At 38.7% G+C, this 19165-nt stretch overlaps 1 protein-coding gene across 2 annotated transcripts in view; it reads left to right on the top strand.

Moving 5' to 3' along the window:
- Positions 1-7400, top strand: part of LOC126190939 (serine protease nudel-like) — a 65166-nt gene extending 57766 nt beyond the window's left edge. For both annotated transcript variants that reach the window (XM_049931593.1, XM_049931585.1), the window contains exons 8-10: positions 3909-4195; positions 5392-5561; positions 5657-7400. In XM_049931593.1, the coding sequence (XP_049787550.1) occupies positions 3909-4195; positions 5392-5561; positions 5657-5923 (724 nt within the window). In that variant the 3' untranslated portion in view covers positions 5924-7400. The remainder of the gene's footprint in view (positions 1-3908; positions 4196-5391; positions 5562-5656) is intronic.
- The last annotated feature ends 11765 nt before the right edge of the window (positions 7401-19165 follow it).

The raw sequence follows: 19165 nt of genomic DNA, 5'->3' as shown, positions 1-19165 counted from the left end.
CAGGGTACATGGAGCAGCTGCCGTGACATCACATGCGTGTTGTGACAGCAAAAGCAGTTTGCAGAAATGTGCCATTCTGTTCAAAACCACTGTTAACTGGCATTATCTATCCCTGAGACCACCAAATACACTGACCTGCATGTTTGTTTATTGTCACTGATCATTCGACGTTTGTTTTGTCACTGTGGTTGCTGTCTGTAATTAGCCTGCCAATGCCTGACATCTCAATAATTCTTGTTAGGGAAACTTTCAAGTAGCATTAGTAGTACCTGAATGTGTATAAATTGGAATATTGTACTCGAGAACAGCATGGGCGGCAGGGTAGCGCCATTGTTTATTACCACTGATCATCATAGTCCCTTCGTTATGTAGTCTGATGAGGTCAGTGTCCACATAAGCACTCGTAGCACTATTGTCAGTGTTTGTTAAAGGCACTGTGGTTGATAGAAGTTCAATATCATAGTTCTTATGTCTGCGCTGATGTGACAATAGTTGTATTGTTGTGCGGGTATTAAACACAGAAGTATTGCACTTTCTATCTTGTAGTGGTGAAAAGTCTTTAGATAAACACGCATAACACTTGCTATCATTGACTGTATTTGGCTGACCATCGGTGTGTGTAGGGTTTATGTCAGCAAGGTGCTGGATTCTCACGAGGTGGGGCAATGTGTCACACAAGAATGTCGTGTCAGGGTTGTCGAAAAGCTCAAGGTCACTAATGTAGGGTTTGGGTAACGAACACAATGGTCATGATGTAATAACTCTCAACATTACTGATTCACATGTACGATACTTATTGATACACATTATATGGACAGGTGCAACTTACTGATATATATATATATATATATAATAGAAGGAAACATTCCACGAAGGAAAAATATACCTAAAAACAAAGATGATGTGACTTACCAAATGAAAGTGCTGACAGGTCGACAGACACACAAACATACACACAAAATTCAAGCTTTCGCAACAAACTGTTGCCTCATCAGGAAAGAGGGAAGGAGAGGGAAAGACGAAAGGATGTGGGTTTTAAGGGAGAGGGTAAGGAGTCATTCCAGTCCCGGGAGCGGAAAGACTTACCTTAGGGGGAAAAAAGGACGGGTATACACTCGCGCGCACACACACACACACATATCCATCCACACATATACAGACACCCATATGTGTGGATAGATATGTGTGTGTGTGCGAGTGTATACCCGTCCTTTTTTCCCCCTAAGGTAAGTCTTTCCGCTCCCGGGACTGGAATGACTCCTTACCCTCTCCCTTAAAACCCACATCCTTTCGTCTTTCCCTCTCCTTCCCTCTTTCCTGATGAGGCAACAGTTTGTTGCGAAAGCTTGAATTTTGTGTGTATGTTTGTGTTCGTTTGTGTGTCTGTCGACCTGCCAGCACTTTCATTTGGTAAGTCACATCATCTTTGTTTTTAGGTATATTTTTCCTTCGTGGAATGTTTCCTTCTATTATAACCATATATATTGCCCTTCATAATTTTAAATTTTTCTCCAGAAGAATAGTGCAAGGTGGGGCAGGTGTGGTATGAAGAAAGGAAAGAGGAGGGAGTATTAGAATACTTCTGCTTGAGTGCTTAAATTATCACATTCTATTTATTTGTAAGTGTTGTGTTCTTTTCAGTGCTAAGTCAGAATGAATGTGTGTGTTTTTTTTTTTTTTTTTTCTTCCTGCAATAAACCAGTATTGACATACCTCATAGTATCATGGCATTGTGCACAATTGTCAATCTGGTCCACACCTGGCTGGTACTTGCTTTGTCCAAAAACTAACACTTATATTTTGTTGCTAAGGTGTCAAAACTACCGGTAATTTTAAATGACAGAAAACTTAGTTGGTTGAATGTTCCATATTCTGAATGTCTACATACATTTTGCCACCTTATTGATTTCAGTACACTATTAGGCAGCTTTGCTTACCTATGTAGCAGACATGGTGCCTGTGCACTTTTAGGATAGAATGTGGAAGGGTTGGATGAGTGGGAGATTGAACTTCATTCACAATGGACTACCAGTTTGAACAACATTTATTAATAATAAATGCCAACTTTAAAACAAATGCAGACAAAAGGCAACATAGTAATTTTCTTTAAGATTAAAGGAAAAGACAAACTTCAAACTGAATGGTGAATATTTAAATACCAAAATGCAAATTTCTTGTTTAAGTTTGACCAGTTAAATTTTAAACTGAACAGAGATTAGGTTTAAATCAACTATGAAATATTAAATTGGAAAACTGCAGCAAAATTAAAATTTATAATTTCATATTGGCTTTCTAACAGCAGTACAATCGGTCAGGTTTCAGCAGAACAAGAAGTACTTTAAACACACTGAATTAAACAATGAACACCAAAACACATTAACAAAGCATAACAGTTTTCTCAAAATCAGGTACTAAAGCCTCCAATCAGCTATGGAGCTGAGGTGTGGAAGCAAGACTGGCCCTGAAGTCACTGGTGACCAGCACGCCTCACAATAGTCTGGTCAAGATGTCCAAATTAGCTGCTTCTAAAACACACAAAGTACAAATTTTGAAACAAAGATCAGATACATATAACCACACTGCAGCAAAATGCTGATCTCAGTGACCCACAAGCTAAGTCAAGCAATTTATTTTTCTCCTGACATCTCGGAAAGAAAATCCAGTATTTATACTAAATAAATTCCACACTTCAGTCAACACTCCCACTCTTGAGCAAGAATTCAACAACCATGAGAGTACCCAAAACATATGACAGAAAGTGCAGTTTCTGGTCCTTGAGCAACAGAAAGCTCCCCCCGTATGAAGCAAAGAAAAGGTTATTTACAATCAGTAAACAACTCCCACACGAGTGTTAAGAAGGAAACAATTCAATTTCAATGCTATGTGTGAAGCCATCCAATAGCAAACACTGGGAAAACAGTAAATGAATAACCAATAAACCCACCAGGAAAATTTTCCCCATCAGATACTGAGCTTAGCCAAATGTGATAAGTTTCAGTCACAATAATAATAGCTTGCCATAAAAAAGGCTCACTTCCCAAACCCCATACACTAGCAAGCTCTCACTTACACACAGCGGTGGAGACGCACAAAGAGGATTGTGTGAAATGAAAACCACACTAGGAAGTATGTCACATGAGAACTTGAGTAACATCCCATAAGCTGCTCACCTAGTCTTTTAAATGAAGGCTATTGGGAAGGCTTCTTCTGGCTGCAAGTTTTGGCTATCATCCCTGGAGCTGGAAGGCAACAGCAAAATGTGCCCTTGGCCTACAGTGATCCACCTGTTGTCTACTGACTCCATATGGTCGCATTGTTCTGGTCATGTAACTCATTATTTTCCAACTTCTGCCAAGAAATGCGCCATGTATCTGGTGGCCCAGCCCAGTGACAAATTCAGGACTCTCTGGAACAGCCCAAATGACAAAAGCCACATATCAGAGGCTGGACACACCTGGCCACTTGCTTACCATGCTACTTCCTTCCTGCTTACCAGTTCAACTCCAAGAGAGCGAGAGTGCGGATGCTGCCACCAGAGACTCAGTACCATACCTGCAACCCCTCCGGCCAAAAATCAGTCCACTCGCAAGCCAGAGGCAACCTATTGATTCCTGGCAATCTACACAGTAGATGTTCATCTGTACATGGCAATGAACATGAGAACTGTATAACCAGAATATTGGTAGTGCAGTGGCACAGCTTGACAAAAACAAAATTGGGTTCATGGAAGTAATTATCTTGTCACAAACAGTACTGTGATTCCATGCCTTGTATAATGTTTTCCTTTCTGTGCTGCATTTTAGTAATACCTTCCTCATATTAAGGGAAAAAAAGAAACTTATTGTCACATGTGGATATAGATGTTTTGTAAGCTTATTGTATAATATTATTGTTTTCTTGTCATGCAGTGCACTTGACGACTTCTGGGTTGCTCGACTTGGTGCTTTGAGAAGAGGAACAAGTTTTCCATCACCATATGAACAGCAAATGCCAATAACAGATATATTACTGCATCCAAATTACATTGACAATGGCTTTATCAATGACATAACACTGCTGCGTATGCAGGGTCCTGTAGCATTCAGTGATTATGTGCGACCTATATGCTTACCCAAACACGACTCAGTTCTCAAAGATGGTCGACTGTGCACAGTCATAGGGTGGGGGCAATTGTTTGAAGATGGTCGAATATTCCGTAAGTATATCACAAACAAAATAAATGAAAAATATGTCTTCTCCTTCTTCTTCCTTTTCTTCTTCTTCTACATGAATAAATTGGGCTTATGCTTTTGTGATCTCTATTGAATGCAACTTTGTTTTCTCTCTCTCTCTCTCTCTCTCTCTCTCTCTCTCTCTCTCTCTCTCTCTCTCTCTCTGTCTCCCTTCCCCCTCCCCACCCCCTCCCCACCCCCTCCCCCCTCCCTCTGTTTGTTTGGGGCAGGAGGGGAGGGAGGGGGGAGAGAGAGAGAGAGAGAGAGAGAGAGAGAGAGAGAGAGAGAGAGAGAACAAAGTTGCATTCAACAGAGATCACCCACCATCAGTAATGGTGGGTGAACACAAATCAGGAACTGCATATTCATTCATTCTAGCACAGATAGCTCAAACACAGCACAGCATACTGAAATGTAAAGTCAATAATGGTAATGGCAGTACTACTCCACCCACTATTATTTTATAGATTGGGTTGGTAGTGACAGAGGCACAGCAAACTTTGGGTCAAAAGTTTGTGATGTGTAGTGTTTCAGAAGTAGTGAACTCAAGAATAAGCTTGAAACAGGATTTGTACAGCTGTTTATGTATAAATGCCATACTTGAATTGGCTCAGTTTTGTATATGTTGCCTACTTTACTTATGACCTAAAATCTCTGCATACTTCTCGACAAATATCTTCATTATCATTTGGTAATGAGTGGTAATAATAAATCAATATTTTTGTGTATTCAGATGGTTAGAAATGTTTTATTTTCATAGATTTTGTTTAATTTTTGAATACAAAGTGTTTTACGTAGAGATGATGCAGACAAAAGAGATAAGATTGCTTCTCCTTGTTTCCCTTAGCCATCACACTTTGTTTTATAACACTTTTTGTACACAGACCCCCAGAAAGACTAAAGTGCTCAAAGGATAGTGTAATTATTGGAAATAGTATCAGAGTTGCTTAGACAGAGTGCAAAGGAATTTCTCAAGGTTTTAACTTCTTGATCTAGTCAATAATGAGTGCATAGGAAAAATAGGTAGATACAAAATCAAGCTAGACTGCCTAGTTCTTATAGATAATTGTGGAACACTTAAAATTACAGCAAAATTAAAAATGAGCTTCTCACATTTTTAAGCACACAGTTATCTCTAAGACTAGTCACATCCTAGAAAATTATTATTTTTTTGTTGCAGCTGATACACTGCAGGAGGTACAGCTTCCTATAATAACAACAGCAGAGTGCAGGAAAAGAACAGTGCTTCTCCCACTTTACAGAGTCACAGAAAACATGTTTTGTGCTGGATTTGATAGAGGTGGAAGAGATGCCTGCCTTGGTGATTCTGGTGGTCCGCTGATGTGTCAGGTACTTATTTAAAAAATTAAAAACAGTTGTCCATTATTAAATGGGAATTAATGTAAAGAATTATATTTCTATACTATCATTGTCAATCTATTTAGGAACCAGATGGTCACTGGACATTGTATGGTGTAACAAGTAATGGCTACGGCTGTGCAAGAGCAAATCGTCCTGGAGTTTATACAAAGGTATCAAATTACATGCCATGGATAACACAATCCATGAACCAAAATGAACGAACTCCAAAGAAACCTGAACCTTTCTGCAGGGGACATAGGTGCCCCCTTGGGGAATGCTTGCCAAAAAGCAGAGTCTGTAATGGTTTCATGGAATGCAGTGATGGAAGTGATGAAAAAGGATGTTGGTGATCTGCTATAGTACTGTCTTCAGCATGAATCCCACAGAGTTCGTCAGATGTGATGCGTAAGCAGTAGATTGAAGTGATGTGCTGACACCAGTGGTAGTTTCCACCCTCCAGAATTTTAAATCCGAAGATGGCCTAATCTGGTTGAAATGATAGGTACAATTAAAATGTGATCTAGGCTGTGTTTTGTTCATAAAAAATAGAACTCTTTATTTTTGTGACAAATGGCTGTATTTTAATCAGCTGTACAGCTCTGTTCAGCAGAGCAGATTCCTAGTGAGATTATTTTTGTAAGATTATTGTTCTGTGCATAAACTGTAAATAATAATATTAATACTATTGCATGACTCAGAAATCAGCTGTGAACATTCTGAGAGCAAAAAAATTATTTTCTGTGAAAATGTTCTTTAAGATAATAGGACAGTCAAAACAGTTAAACTGTTGATACTGTACAAAAAGATTAATGCATATAATGTGATTTTATTGTATTATAAATTTTTTTAGCTTGCTTGTGTGAATCCTGTGTATTCATTGTGGAGATTGTCCAGAAAATTCAATAATATGGCACAGTTTGTTTCCTGTCATTTATTAGATAGTGTATCAATAAATAAGTGCTCTGTGTAACTGTGTATTTACTCAGGTGAATAATATTAAATATTTTACACACTAAGTTTGTAGAGATGTTGTGTTCAAGTACATTTTCAATATATTAAATATGTTTCAACTTTCATTGCCATTAACAGTCCTCCCAATATAGAACATAATTTGTGATACCTGGCCATTGGAGGTACAGAAACTGTGTCTGTGATAATCAGAATGTTCATATTAGGAATATGCATTTTTGTCACAATAGTCTAATTGCAACAAATTAACTTTTCCGTTATCAGGTTTACCAGGGGGCGTGTAGTGTCTGTAGTCAGAACTGGTTAAAAAGAGCTATAATAACTACTTAGTCATAACATTTTACTTTTATTTATTTGATAGAATCATGTAATTCTTTAACCAAATAGTAAGTTTTAGAAGTTCTATAAATTTCAATGAATCTTGAGTTCATACAGGATTGCAAGACATATACTAGGAGTCACATTATTTTGAATTAAAAATATATCTTGGAGTCCTTACTACTTCAAATTTTGTGACATACTCAATTATTCCCTTGACTGATATGGGGTGTCCTAAATTATCAGAATAAGAAATTTCTGCATCTTGTTTGTTACTGCCCCCAAAAACATTTTACAAGGAAGATAAAGAACATTTCACATTCAATGATTGCAGCGGTCTATCAAAATAATTGTTTAATTTTACTTTACCAAGGCTTACTGTATTACTTATCTTGGAAAGATGCAGAGGGGAAGTGTATACTAGAGCTTTTTCCGAGACGTAAGGAACAATAATTATATTACATTATTTAGATGAACAAGAGGTTTCAACCAACCTTTAAAATGATTCTCCTAAATATTCAGCAGTATTATCTCCAAAACATTGATGGTTTATTTTAAACTGAATAAAGGCAATATTTGTTTTGCTAGATGAGTCTTATCAGATGTGTTTTTCCTTAGTTTAAACATTATGAATAAGTTAACATGATGGAAGAATGTGTGTGCAGTTTTTATTTAGTCCTGAAAATGGTGCGTAGTGTTACAAACACAACAGTGGCTTCACCAGCACTTCAGCAAGAATGCTTGTACAAGAATATCATCATAGGCAACAACTGATGATACCCTAATAGTGGTGAAACATGTATGGAAAAACAAATGTTACCCTATCATTCAGTTGCATGCAGATGGTTCTCATCTAAGAATACTTCATATAGAGTTCAAATACTGTTTTGTATACTCCATACTTCACAATAACAAGTTGCAGTACATTTTATGAGTAACTTATAATGTGTTACATATGGTGAGTATACTCCAATAAGTAGAATTAGAGACAGTAGTTGTGTTGGATCAGAATAGAGACTTCATTTGCCGTTAGTAATATGACAATACTGTGTGTCTTCTGACTAAGATGTCATCAGAAATTGTTCTGGATGTAGATGTGGTGGTCAGAAACAGAATGGGAAAACATGCATAATCATTACATTTTATTCTGACCCATTTATGGGTATCCAGTGTAAAAGTGCCATGTTGGAACTGAGATGCATAACTTCACATGGCTTTCGACGTACTCACACCTTTCTAATGGCAGCTTCCTTGTGCCTATACCAAGCTAGTTTTCTGTATCCTGTAGCTTGAAGAAGGTTCTGTATGGTACAACGGTCCATTGGTTGTTGTCAAGCACTTAATTATTCAGTGATTTGCTGTCTTAAGACCTGCATTTCTGCTGTTACAGTCTCCAGTAGTCCATGATATAAACATTTAACTGTATGTTGTTGCCCTTGTCAGATTACACTGCCAAAGACAGTGGTGGGCATGCTAGTTAAGTATCTAAATGCTGAACTTTATATAGATAAAGGTATGATTGCAGGGAAGCCACCATTTGACACTCAGAGCACAACAAACATTTGCCGGTAGTCAGTGGTGGTTTCTCCTATAGAAAGTTTTGCAGATGAGTCCCTACGTAATACCGCATTGATATAATGTATAATATAATTGTTGTAAAATGAATTTAATATCTGAGCACACCATGATTCACAACTGGAAACTATCCTATTCAATGAAACAGTAAGGAACTTACTCTTATTGTAGTGTAGCACCTAGTGTCTTATATGTAATCACGAGAGCTTATGAACTTTTGTGGGGTAAGTTTGGCGGGACAGTGCTCCAATTATGGAGTGAGTGAACTGTCTTGAAATTTGGGATTCTTAGGCTTGAGTAGGCAACTAAAGTAGCAGTATCAAAATTCTTTCTTCAAATTGAACTGACATACGAAAAGAATTAGGCCCTGCAATAACCTCTCAAATAAGGGAACATTTTTATTTGTAACTTTAATCTCTGCAGTATCCCATTTTGGCACTGAAAATTATTTTCATTTTTAGGGAACGAACATCTGAAAATAAACTAAGAGTTTCACAGATGGTAAGACATCTGAATCATGAGACACACAACAAACCTCCTTCAAGTCACAACTTAAAATAACCTGGCAATAACAGATTCACAAACGTGTAAGTTTTTGACATTTCTCTGCGCAATACCTGTGACTATCACCGAATCTTAAACACTCAGGAGGTTCAACACATTTTTAATAAGCACTTGATCAAAACTAGGCTGAGTGCATTAGCAATTCTCTTCTTACAAAAGGAAATGACTCACATTTTGTAGCTAAATATTTTACTGTGTTGTATCCTCCCATTCTGTAAATTTTGTACATTCAACTTTACTTAATTCATGTTTATTTTATTGTATTTCAGGCCAACCAAACTCTGCTTTTAAAATTATGTGACTGTAATGCGAAAATGTACATTCAATACACAATAATGTGCTAGTTCTCTTTTTATTGAGTCGAAAAATGCTTTGTATGCAATGTTATATCTGATATGGACTGTAGACTATTTGAAATGGCTACAGTGCCAAAACCATGTAGTAGAGAACAATATAAGACAATGGTTTAATCCTAACGACCACCAATGCAGCATATCGGTATTTTTCAAGATCTACTGATGAGTAACCACTTGGGATTAAAATATAACAATATATTGTAACAAACACATCTGGTTCTTTATTCATACAAAGTTTTAAGTGTTATTGACTGGGATCTCCCATCAGTTCCATACTTCTAGATTTCCATAAGGCTTTTAACCCCATTCCTCACAAGCAGCTTCTAATCATATTCATACCTATAGGGTATCATCGCAGTTTTGTGACTGGATTTTTAATTTCTTATTCGAAAGATCACACTGTGCAGTAATTGGTGGGAAACCTTTTAGTGAAAAACCAAATTATGTCTGGGGTTCTCCAAGGAAGTGTTAGACACTCTGCTGTTCTTAATCTAGACAGACAAATTAGATGACAATCTCAGCAGTCCTCTTAGATTGTTTGCAGCTGATGCTGTCATCTACCATGAAGTGACATCAAACTAAATTGCAAAATAATTTAGTCAAACACTCTGACAAGATATCTTTCCTAAAAAATTATCCAAAGATCCATAAAAAAACAAGCCATGGATAACTAAGGGAATTAAAATCTCACATAAGAGGAAGAGGAAAATTTGTATAAAAGCCAGAGTAAATCAAGACCTGATATTACTTGCATACCGTCCTACAAAAAGTAGTATAGTATTTTAAACAAAGTTACTAAAACATCCAGAAGTATGCAAGTCGGGACAGAAATAAAAATGCATATAATATTAAAATGCTGTGGGATATTGTCAAATGGGAGGCAGGTCAGCCAGTCAGTCAGTGCTGCAAGATATTGTAACAATTAAACTAAATGATGATGATGATGTGGCTGATAATTTACAAGTTGCAAGTACTTTTAACAATCGCATTCTAAATGCAGCAGCAGATATAGAATTAAATATTTCAGTTGGAGAAACAAGAGAATGCAAAGATGTGATTCCAATGCCCAAATAGTTCATGAAACATTCCAAAGCTGCTTAATATGTATGTTAAAAACTCATCTTGTTCCAAAGAAATATCATAAAACAAGAAAGAGTAAACTGTGGTACCCCAGAAAGTTGGAGAATTTAAAAAATAAGCCATTGCTGTTAAAGTGCCTTGGCAAAGTAAATAATTTGGAAGAAATTAAGGACCTAAAAATAACCACTAAGAAACGGTGTAAGAAAGTGGAACAATTGGCTAAACAGACACAACTGTAATCTCATAAAAACAGTAAAAACCAGTGCAAGACAGCCTGGTCAGTAGTTAATACTGTTAAAGGTGAAATCAGAAATTTTGATAAGACAATCACAGTACCAGCAAATACATTCAACAAATATTTTGTAAGTTGAGCTGCTGAAACCAAAACGTTTATCAATAAACCCAATTTAAAATTGATAGATTATCTTAAGAGCACGAAACTAAATCATAGTTTTCAGGACTAAAACTCCTGGAAGAAAGAGTACTGAGGAGACATGGCTCAGGTGCAGCCTTTATGTGATTTCCAGGAGAACTGTGAGATTAGGCACTGATAGAAGTAAGGCTGGGGGGGGGGGGGGGGGGTTGGTTGGACATGAATTGTGCTTTGGTGGCTATGTTGGTAGAGCCCTTATCTGCGAAAGGCAAAGGTCCCGAGTTTGAATATAGGTCTGGCATACAGTTTATCTGCCAGGAAGTTTCATATCCATGCACACTCAAATACAGAGTGAAAATTGCACTCTAGAATTCTAACAATGTCAAAAGGGTAGAACATTTTAGTGACTGAGGACAAATTACAAAAGGAGTCCCACAGGGATCAACTTTTGGTCCACTCCTATTCCTTATTTATGTGAATGACCTTCCACTTGGCATTGAACAAGCAGAATTGATACTTTTTGCAGACAGTGCAGGTGAGAGAAGGCAGTAGAAGAGATAGTAAATCATATTTTCCAAAGAATTATAAAGTGGGTCTAAGAAAATGGATACTATATATATTTTGAAAGAAAAAAATGCATATATTCAGTTCTGTGCTACACCAAAAATTGATGTACCACAAGAACAGGAGTCAGTTAATAGCAGAGACTGCTCTGAACTTTTGGGTGTGCATACTGATGAAAATGAGAACTGGAAGAGGCGTGTGACTGAGCTACTGAAACAGTCAAGTTTTTCTACTTCTGCTCTTTGTACAACTGCTAATCTTGGGGGCAAATTAATGAACCCCTTGAAATATTCTGCATATTTCCGCTCAATGATGTCTTATGGAATAATTTTTCTGTTGCAACTTATCACCTAGAAAGAAAGTATTGACTGCACAAAAGTGCACAGTAAGAATAATACGTCGTATTTACCAATGGATGTCATGAAGGCACCTCTTCAATGAGCTATGCATTTTACCGTATTTACTCGAATCTAAGCCGCACCTTTTTTCCGGTTTTTGTAACCAAAAAAACCGCCTGCGGCTTAGAATCGAGTGCAAAGTAAGCGGAAGTTCTGAAAAATGTTGGTAGGTGCCGCCACAACTAACTTCTACCGACACCCCTTCTACCGTCGAATATATGTAGCGCTACACAGGCATGCTGATAAATACTGGCGGCAAAACCTCTGCGTCAGTAAAAAAATTAAAAAAAAAGGTGGAAGACGAGCCTTTTTCTCCGCTCAGAGTTTCGACCACTTCATTTTCATACATTATCCAACGAAGTAAATATAAATTCCGTATTGTTCATCTTCAAATGTAGCAGCATTTCAATGTACAACGAAAATCCGACTGGCAAGACCGTTTGAGATGTTTGTCAACATGGCCAACTCTACGTTCTGAATTTTTTCCTACCTGTGAGAAGGGATGGTTGCTAATAGGAACTTTTATGAATTGTGAATCACACGCAGTATTCTCTTCACCATAAGAATAATACGAATATAAACATTTTGCCATGTATTCTTTCGTGTTTGCTGCTGTGTCATTTAAATCCTTTCTGCCCAATAAACTACGAAACTAGAGTGCGACAACAGCAAACGCGGAAGAATATACATATCATGTCATGTTTATATTCGTATTATTCTTATGCCTAATAGTGATACAGTCAGAATTGAAGCACGGGAATTGACTAGATTTTTTAATCTAAGATGACTCTAATTTCTGTGCAGAATATAATTACTTAAGAGGCGTCTGCAAAGATTTTCAAACGGAGAAAAGTTTTCGCTAAACTCTCGTTCAGAACATCTTGCATCATACGCAGGCTATTATTTGGTTCTTGTCGATCATTATCAAAGAAAGCAGCTGTGTAAGTAACTACAAATAGCAGTCTCTTGCAATTGTTTCGCTAATGAGACGATTCCTCTCTTTTCTTTTTTTTAAATCGTAAGCGGCGGTAGCGCGCACAAAAGCAAGCTATGCCGCGAGCGGCGACAGGCCGTAAACACTCATTATCAGAATGCGACGAACAATGCGTGACACAGTACAGTAATGCATTTTCAGCTTAGAGTGGCGTAAACACCTATAACAAAGAGAACGGCACTTATCAGATGAAAGAAAAATAAGCAATCAATTCAAACCAGACGAAGCACGTGAAAAAGGAAGGGTACCCGTATAAATACGGACGGAGCGCCTGACGCATAGCAATGCCTACGTGGTAAAGCTTAACTGCTAAGCTTACGACAACCAAACTACTGTAGCTGTATCGTCATTTATTCGACCTAAATTGTGTCTCATATTACAATTGACCAACTTTGTTTCGAGTTGGAGGTGTGGCCTAAAACTTTTCTCTCTGCTTCGAGTCTCAAACTTCAGGTGCGGCTTAGATTCGGAAAATTTTTTTTCCTTGATTTCGAGTCTCATTTTTCAGGTGCGGCTTAGATTCGAGTAAATACGGCAATTGTGCCATCACAATAAATATATTCGCTAATGAATTTTCGTCAAAAATAATCCATCACAACTGGAAAGAACAGTGATGTCCACACCTATAATGTTAGTGGGAAAAATAACCTTTATTACCCATCACTGAAGATTTCAGTGGCTCAGAAAGGTTTTCAATCATGTATACAATCCTGTTTCGTTCCACAGAATTTTGATAAAAGAATCATTCAGATGATATATGGAAATGTAACTATGTAATCTGCACGGTGTGAAAGTGGTGGTTGATGACCCTTAAGTGTATAAAGTGTGAGGATTTTCATGATGAACAACAAAATAATAAAGTTTTGTTAAATTTTATTTACATGATGAATCACACAAATATAATGGATGTTGTTTCAACTAAATACATACTTAGAGATGAAAGTTTCAACCAAGTTAAACTGGAACCAAAACACAGAAAATCTTGTGGAGAAGGAGACCTGAAGACAGTATTTTATTGGCAGAACACTTGGTTGCAACAAATCTATTAAAGAAACTAGCCACACTATGCTTGTCCATTATCTTCTGAAGTATTTCTGCCTCGAATCGAATGCTTGCAAGATAGGGTTGATGATGTGTGTCAAAAGGCAGCTTGTTATGTGGGAAGAGGCTTGTACCTTGAGCCAATCTTATATCTCTGGTCTTTAATCTCTGACTTCATTCTTTTTCATACCAAAGGTTGTTACAGGAGCAAAGAGTAACAGTTTGTTTCCTACAGTAATCGTCATTCTGTCACCTAAAAATAAGTTTTTCTGTTTTTACGTCATTTTGGTATAGCTATATGTGTGGCACTAAATGGAAACTTAAATGGTTAGTATTTATGACAGACATATCATAATAACTGTGTTGTGATATTCCTGCCCTGTTGTTATTTTATGTTATGTAAATATTTATTAAAGTGGGAGGGAAACTATTTTGTGCCAGTTGGTTGTATTGTAACTTGATCATGGCCCAGGTACAATGCACTCTTAGGTAGACAACAGAATGTGTTACAACCGGAGTATTAATTTTGACAGATGCCAAGGAGCAATGTGGATAACACAAGACTGCCACCATCTCTGGAAGTTCTGAAAGGCTGGACTATCAGTTGCAGGTTAGGCTATCAGTGAAAAAATCAGCAAAAGATCTGGTTTTTCAAGAGCCACTCTACGGAGATATTTACAAAATCCTAAATATGTGTACTACAGAAATTGTGCAGCCCGAAAGGTATTTAATCCTGCATAAGAAAATGAGTTGGTTGATTACCTAATGACTTCCTCCAAAATGCACTATGGAGTGTCTTGAATTGAGTTACAAAAATTGGCATTCCAATTTGGTACATCATAGAATAAAAGGATGCCTCCATTTTGGGGACAAAAACAGAAAGCTTGAAGCAATGAGCCTAGGAATGACACTGCAGCATTCTTCAAGAATTTACAACCAGTAATGGACAAAGTAACATTAACACCAGAAAGAATATTTAAGGTTGGTGAGAGTAGCGACTCCATTGCGCATGTGCCAGGAAAAATATTAGCAGCTAAAGGATGCGAGCAGGTTGGATCTATGACATCGGCTGAGTGTGGCAGTAATGTTACAATGATTTCATGCATTAATGCATTAGGCAACAATTTGCCACTCATGTTCATATTTCCAAAGGTTAACTTTAAGAAACATATGTTGAAGGGTGCACCACCTGGATCTATAGGTTGTGCACATCCAAATGGCTGGTCCAGTGGCAGTATTTTTCAGAAATACTTGGAACACTTTATTTCCCATGTGAAGCCAAATGAAAACGAGAAAGTGCTGCTAATACTTGACAACCACATATCCTCTTCGACAGTATCACACTACCAAAGAATGATGGTATAATGTTACGTACATTGTCACCACATAGTAGCCATAAGCTGCTGCCTCTGGATAAAACTGTCCTTGTCCTATACAATACTTTCTACAACACTGTATGTGCAGAATGGCTGCAGTCACATTCTGGAAAGCCTATAACCATTTAAAATGTTGCAAAAATTGCAGATCAAGCTTATCCATCAACATTCACACTGGTGAGTATTCAATCAGGATTTTGAGCAACTGGGATATGGCCTGTAAATGGGAACATATTCCAAGATGATGAATTCCTCATATTGTACCTGATAGATAGACCACATCCTACTTTGAACACTGAGGCTGGGTCTAGGAATGATGACTTAGCAGCAGGACAAAGTAGTGTTTCTACTCAGCCATCGACAAAACTAAAAAAAAAAGCTCCATCTTCAGGCCACAAGTGGCCCATTGGGACCATCCGACTGCCGTGTCATCCTCAGCTGAGGATGCGGATAGGAGGGGCGTGTGGTCAGCACACCGCTCTCCCAGTCATTATGATAGTTTTCTTTGACCGGAGCCGCTACTATTCGGTTGAGTAGCTCCTCAATTTGCATCACGAGGCTGAGTGCACCCCGAAAAATGGCAACAGTGCATGACGGCTTGGATGGTCACTCATCCAAGTGCCGGCCACACCCGACAGTGCTTAACTTTGGTGATCTGATGGGAACCGGTGTATCCACTGCGACAAGGCCGTTGCCCCAACGAAACTACAGTCATCCTCCTATAGAGTCATTATGGCCATTACCGAAAGCTCTTCCATGAAGTAGAAGGCATACATAAGGGAAATGGAAATGTGGTGCATCAAGAGTGTTGATTGACACGTGTGAAAAGTGGGCAATAGAGAAACCGTCTACTGCATGAGAAGAAAAAAGAAGCGATCGTCTTCTGGCAAAAGGAAACTATTTAAGTCAAATGCAGGAGGAAGGAAAACTAATAAGAAAATTACAGTTGACTCTACATCAGACAGTGACTCTGGTCCAAGAGATTAGTGTAAGGATAGTGGTTTGAATGACTTCTCATTGCAAAGGCAGTCAGACAAAAATGAAGCAGATTATATTTCATTTGCTGTAGGCACAGGCGTACAGGAAGCTCTATATTCTGACAATTGGTTTTGGTGAAATTTTAAAGAAAAAAAAGGACTGTCTGTGTAAAATATAGAGACCTGGCCATAAAATTTCTAGGAAAAAGAAATGTAAGAGGAACATTTGTATTGCCTTTAATAGATGACAATGGTGAATTTTTGCAAGACCATGTTGTCAGACTACTCGCAGAACCAACATTAGAAAGGCTTGGAAACTAAGATTCTCCTTCCATTTTCATGGCTACAGCATAATGATATGAGGCAACTGTGCAGAATAACAATAAGTTGATCAGAAGAAAAGTCAACATCAGTGTTTCTGATGAACCAGATGCCAAACCTCAGCAGAAATGTAGCAGTGCAGAGCAGCTAGTCAGGATCACATCATCTTTATTACATGATAAAAGAAATGCTATTGCTAATGCAACAATGTGTACCAAAAGCTTTTGCGAACCAGTTTTATACTACAACAAACTCATTAAAAAACACGGTAGCAAGACCCATGCAGTCATAAGAAATGATGTCAGGTAAAAATTAGCCACTACTACACTCCGTAAACACCCCAGAATTTTAGCTCGTAAGGGAGTTGATCAGACAGGCTGATGGCATACACTATATTTACTTTTGATTATCTGATTACCAGGGGTCTTCTCTGTCGTCCTGGGCCAGAACATCAGTGTGCCTAGCACTTTGGTGGAATGACTAGGCCCTGCATGAGTGGCAAGCCGAGGTTGTCATACTACATGGCCACACAGTAACAGTCATAGCAGTTCAACAGAGGAACAATGGCAGAGAGTGGGAGACTGATCGATCGATTGACTGATTGATTGATTGATTGATTGATTGAGAGGTGTTATGGGACCAAATGGTGATGTCATCAGTCCTGCAAATCTTAAGTGAGTCACGGAAGAAACAGGATCTGCTAAAAGTGGGTGGATCCAGTCAGGAGAGTCCAATTATAAAATAATGAACGTTAAACACACACATTAAAAGCATAAAAGGTGAGACCAAATCTAAAAACTGGAAAAAGGAGGGGGGGGGGGGGGGGGGGGCGGTCATGGGGTCACAGACTGAGAAGACTAAAAGAAGTCACAACCACAAGCAACCAACCTGCCCCTGCTTCAAGGCTAAAGTAGAACCATATATCTGGAAATAAAAACCACTTTAATGGAGGAAACTGAGGACAAGTTCAACCATCTGCGGATTGTCTGCTAATATTAAATTTAAGGAAGTGGGAAGACTATACTTAACACAAAAGACAAAAGAAGGGGACATTCCACTAATATCGTCAATCTGCCTCCACAAGCACATTGTGGGAGTGGGTTGTTAGGTAGGAGGAACAATGGGTGAGCTTATGACCAATGTGTAAAAGGCATAAAACAGTGAATTCCTTCCAAGAGGAGTGGAAGGAAGAGAGCCAAACTGCAGTAGACTCCTTGATTGTGTGGAGTTTATTACTAGGAGTAGTAGTGCTCCGGATGGCATTCCGCTTTTGGGCAAAGAGAGATTTGACATAGATCCACATGTCCGCAGCTGGAATCATGAAAGGAAATGGGGGGGGGGGGGGGGGGGGGGGGGGGGGGGGGGGGGGGGGAGTATTGCTTCTCTAGCCAAACGGTCAGCCAGTTCATTCCCTGGGATGCTGATGTGACTTGGGACCCCAGAGAAAGACGACTTAACAGGTGACACGCTCAGGGGCAGAGAGAAGGTCATGGGTAGCAGAGACCAAAGGGTGACGAGAGTAGCATTGGTCAATAGCCAGCAGGCTGCTCATAGAGTCTGAACAAATTAAAACACTGGAGGGAGGCCTGAGAAACAAAAAGGAGGGCCTGTGAATGGCTAGAAGCTATGCTGTGAACACGTACATGATCCCAGCAATAAATTGTGTTCGAAGCCAGTAGGAGACGTGAAAGCGTATCTCACCTTATCAATTGCCTTAGAACTATCAGTGTAAAATATGGTGGCACCCTGGAACTCTGCAAGGATGGCACATACAAGACGCTAGAAAACCATAGGAGTGACAGAGACCTCAGGACCCTGGAACAGATCAGTCCTAATCCATGATCTAGGCACCATCCATGGGGGGGGGGGGGGGGGGTATGGGAGGAAAGACACGGGGAGCAGTCCAGTGAGTGTGGAGATGGAGATCCTAACAGAGGGAAGTGAGACGCATGACAACTGGCAATCCACCTATGGGCAGGTGTTAGGAGGGAGACATCCCTCATTGGTGAAGAGGACAGGGTACATGGGATGGTCAGGAAACTGGTGAATGGCAATTGCATGGGAAATGAGGAGTTCGTTCTGTCGGACATGTAGAGGGGGAATCCACACCTCTGTGAGGAGCCCATAAACAGGACTAGTGTGAAAGGCACCAATAACCAGATGCACCCCACAATAATGGACAGGGTCAAGGAGTTTCAAAGTGGAAGGAGCTGCTGAGCCAAAAACCTGACTACCGTAATCTAGTATGCACAAGAGAAGAGCACTGTTGTAATCATGGACACTTTTGTTTTGAAGGTAAAGGTTTTCTTTTCTCAGTATACTTTTTTTGACATGCTTGATTACTTCCAGTATATTAGTGCAGGGAAGGGGTAGGATCTTTAGATCTTCAAAGAAAGGTTTGCATGGTTTTCTGCTGCTCACTTGTTTCATTATTCTTATAATTGCCTTTTGTTTCCTGGAAACTGTTGTTGCCTGGTGTACATTTATTGTTGCAAGGAATTCTTACTACATAGCTCATTTTGGCTAGTTTTTGAATTTAGGGATGTGATATGAGTGCTCCATTTAAGATTTTTCTGGATATGAATGCCAAGAAATTTAGTTTCATGGACAGCACTAATGTTTTGGTTTTTTTATACATATTAGGGGTTGTGCTGCACTTTTATTTTGATTGGTGTGGAAATTCATG

This window comes from Schistocerca cancellata, chromosome 1 (genome assembly GCF_023864275.1).
Source record: "Schistocerca cancellata isolate TAMUIC-IGC-003103 chromosome 1, iqSchCanc2.1, whole genome shotgun sequence".
NCBI lineage: Eukaryota > Metazoa > Arthropoda > Insecta > Orthoptera > Acrididae > Schistocerca > Schistocerca cancellata.
This window is presented reverse-complemented; position numbering and strand designations above follow the sequence as displayed.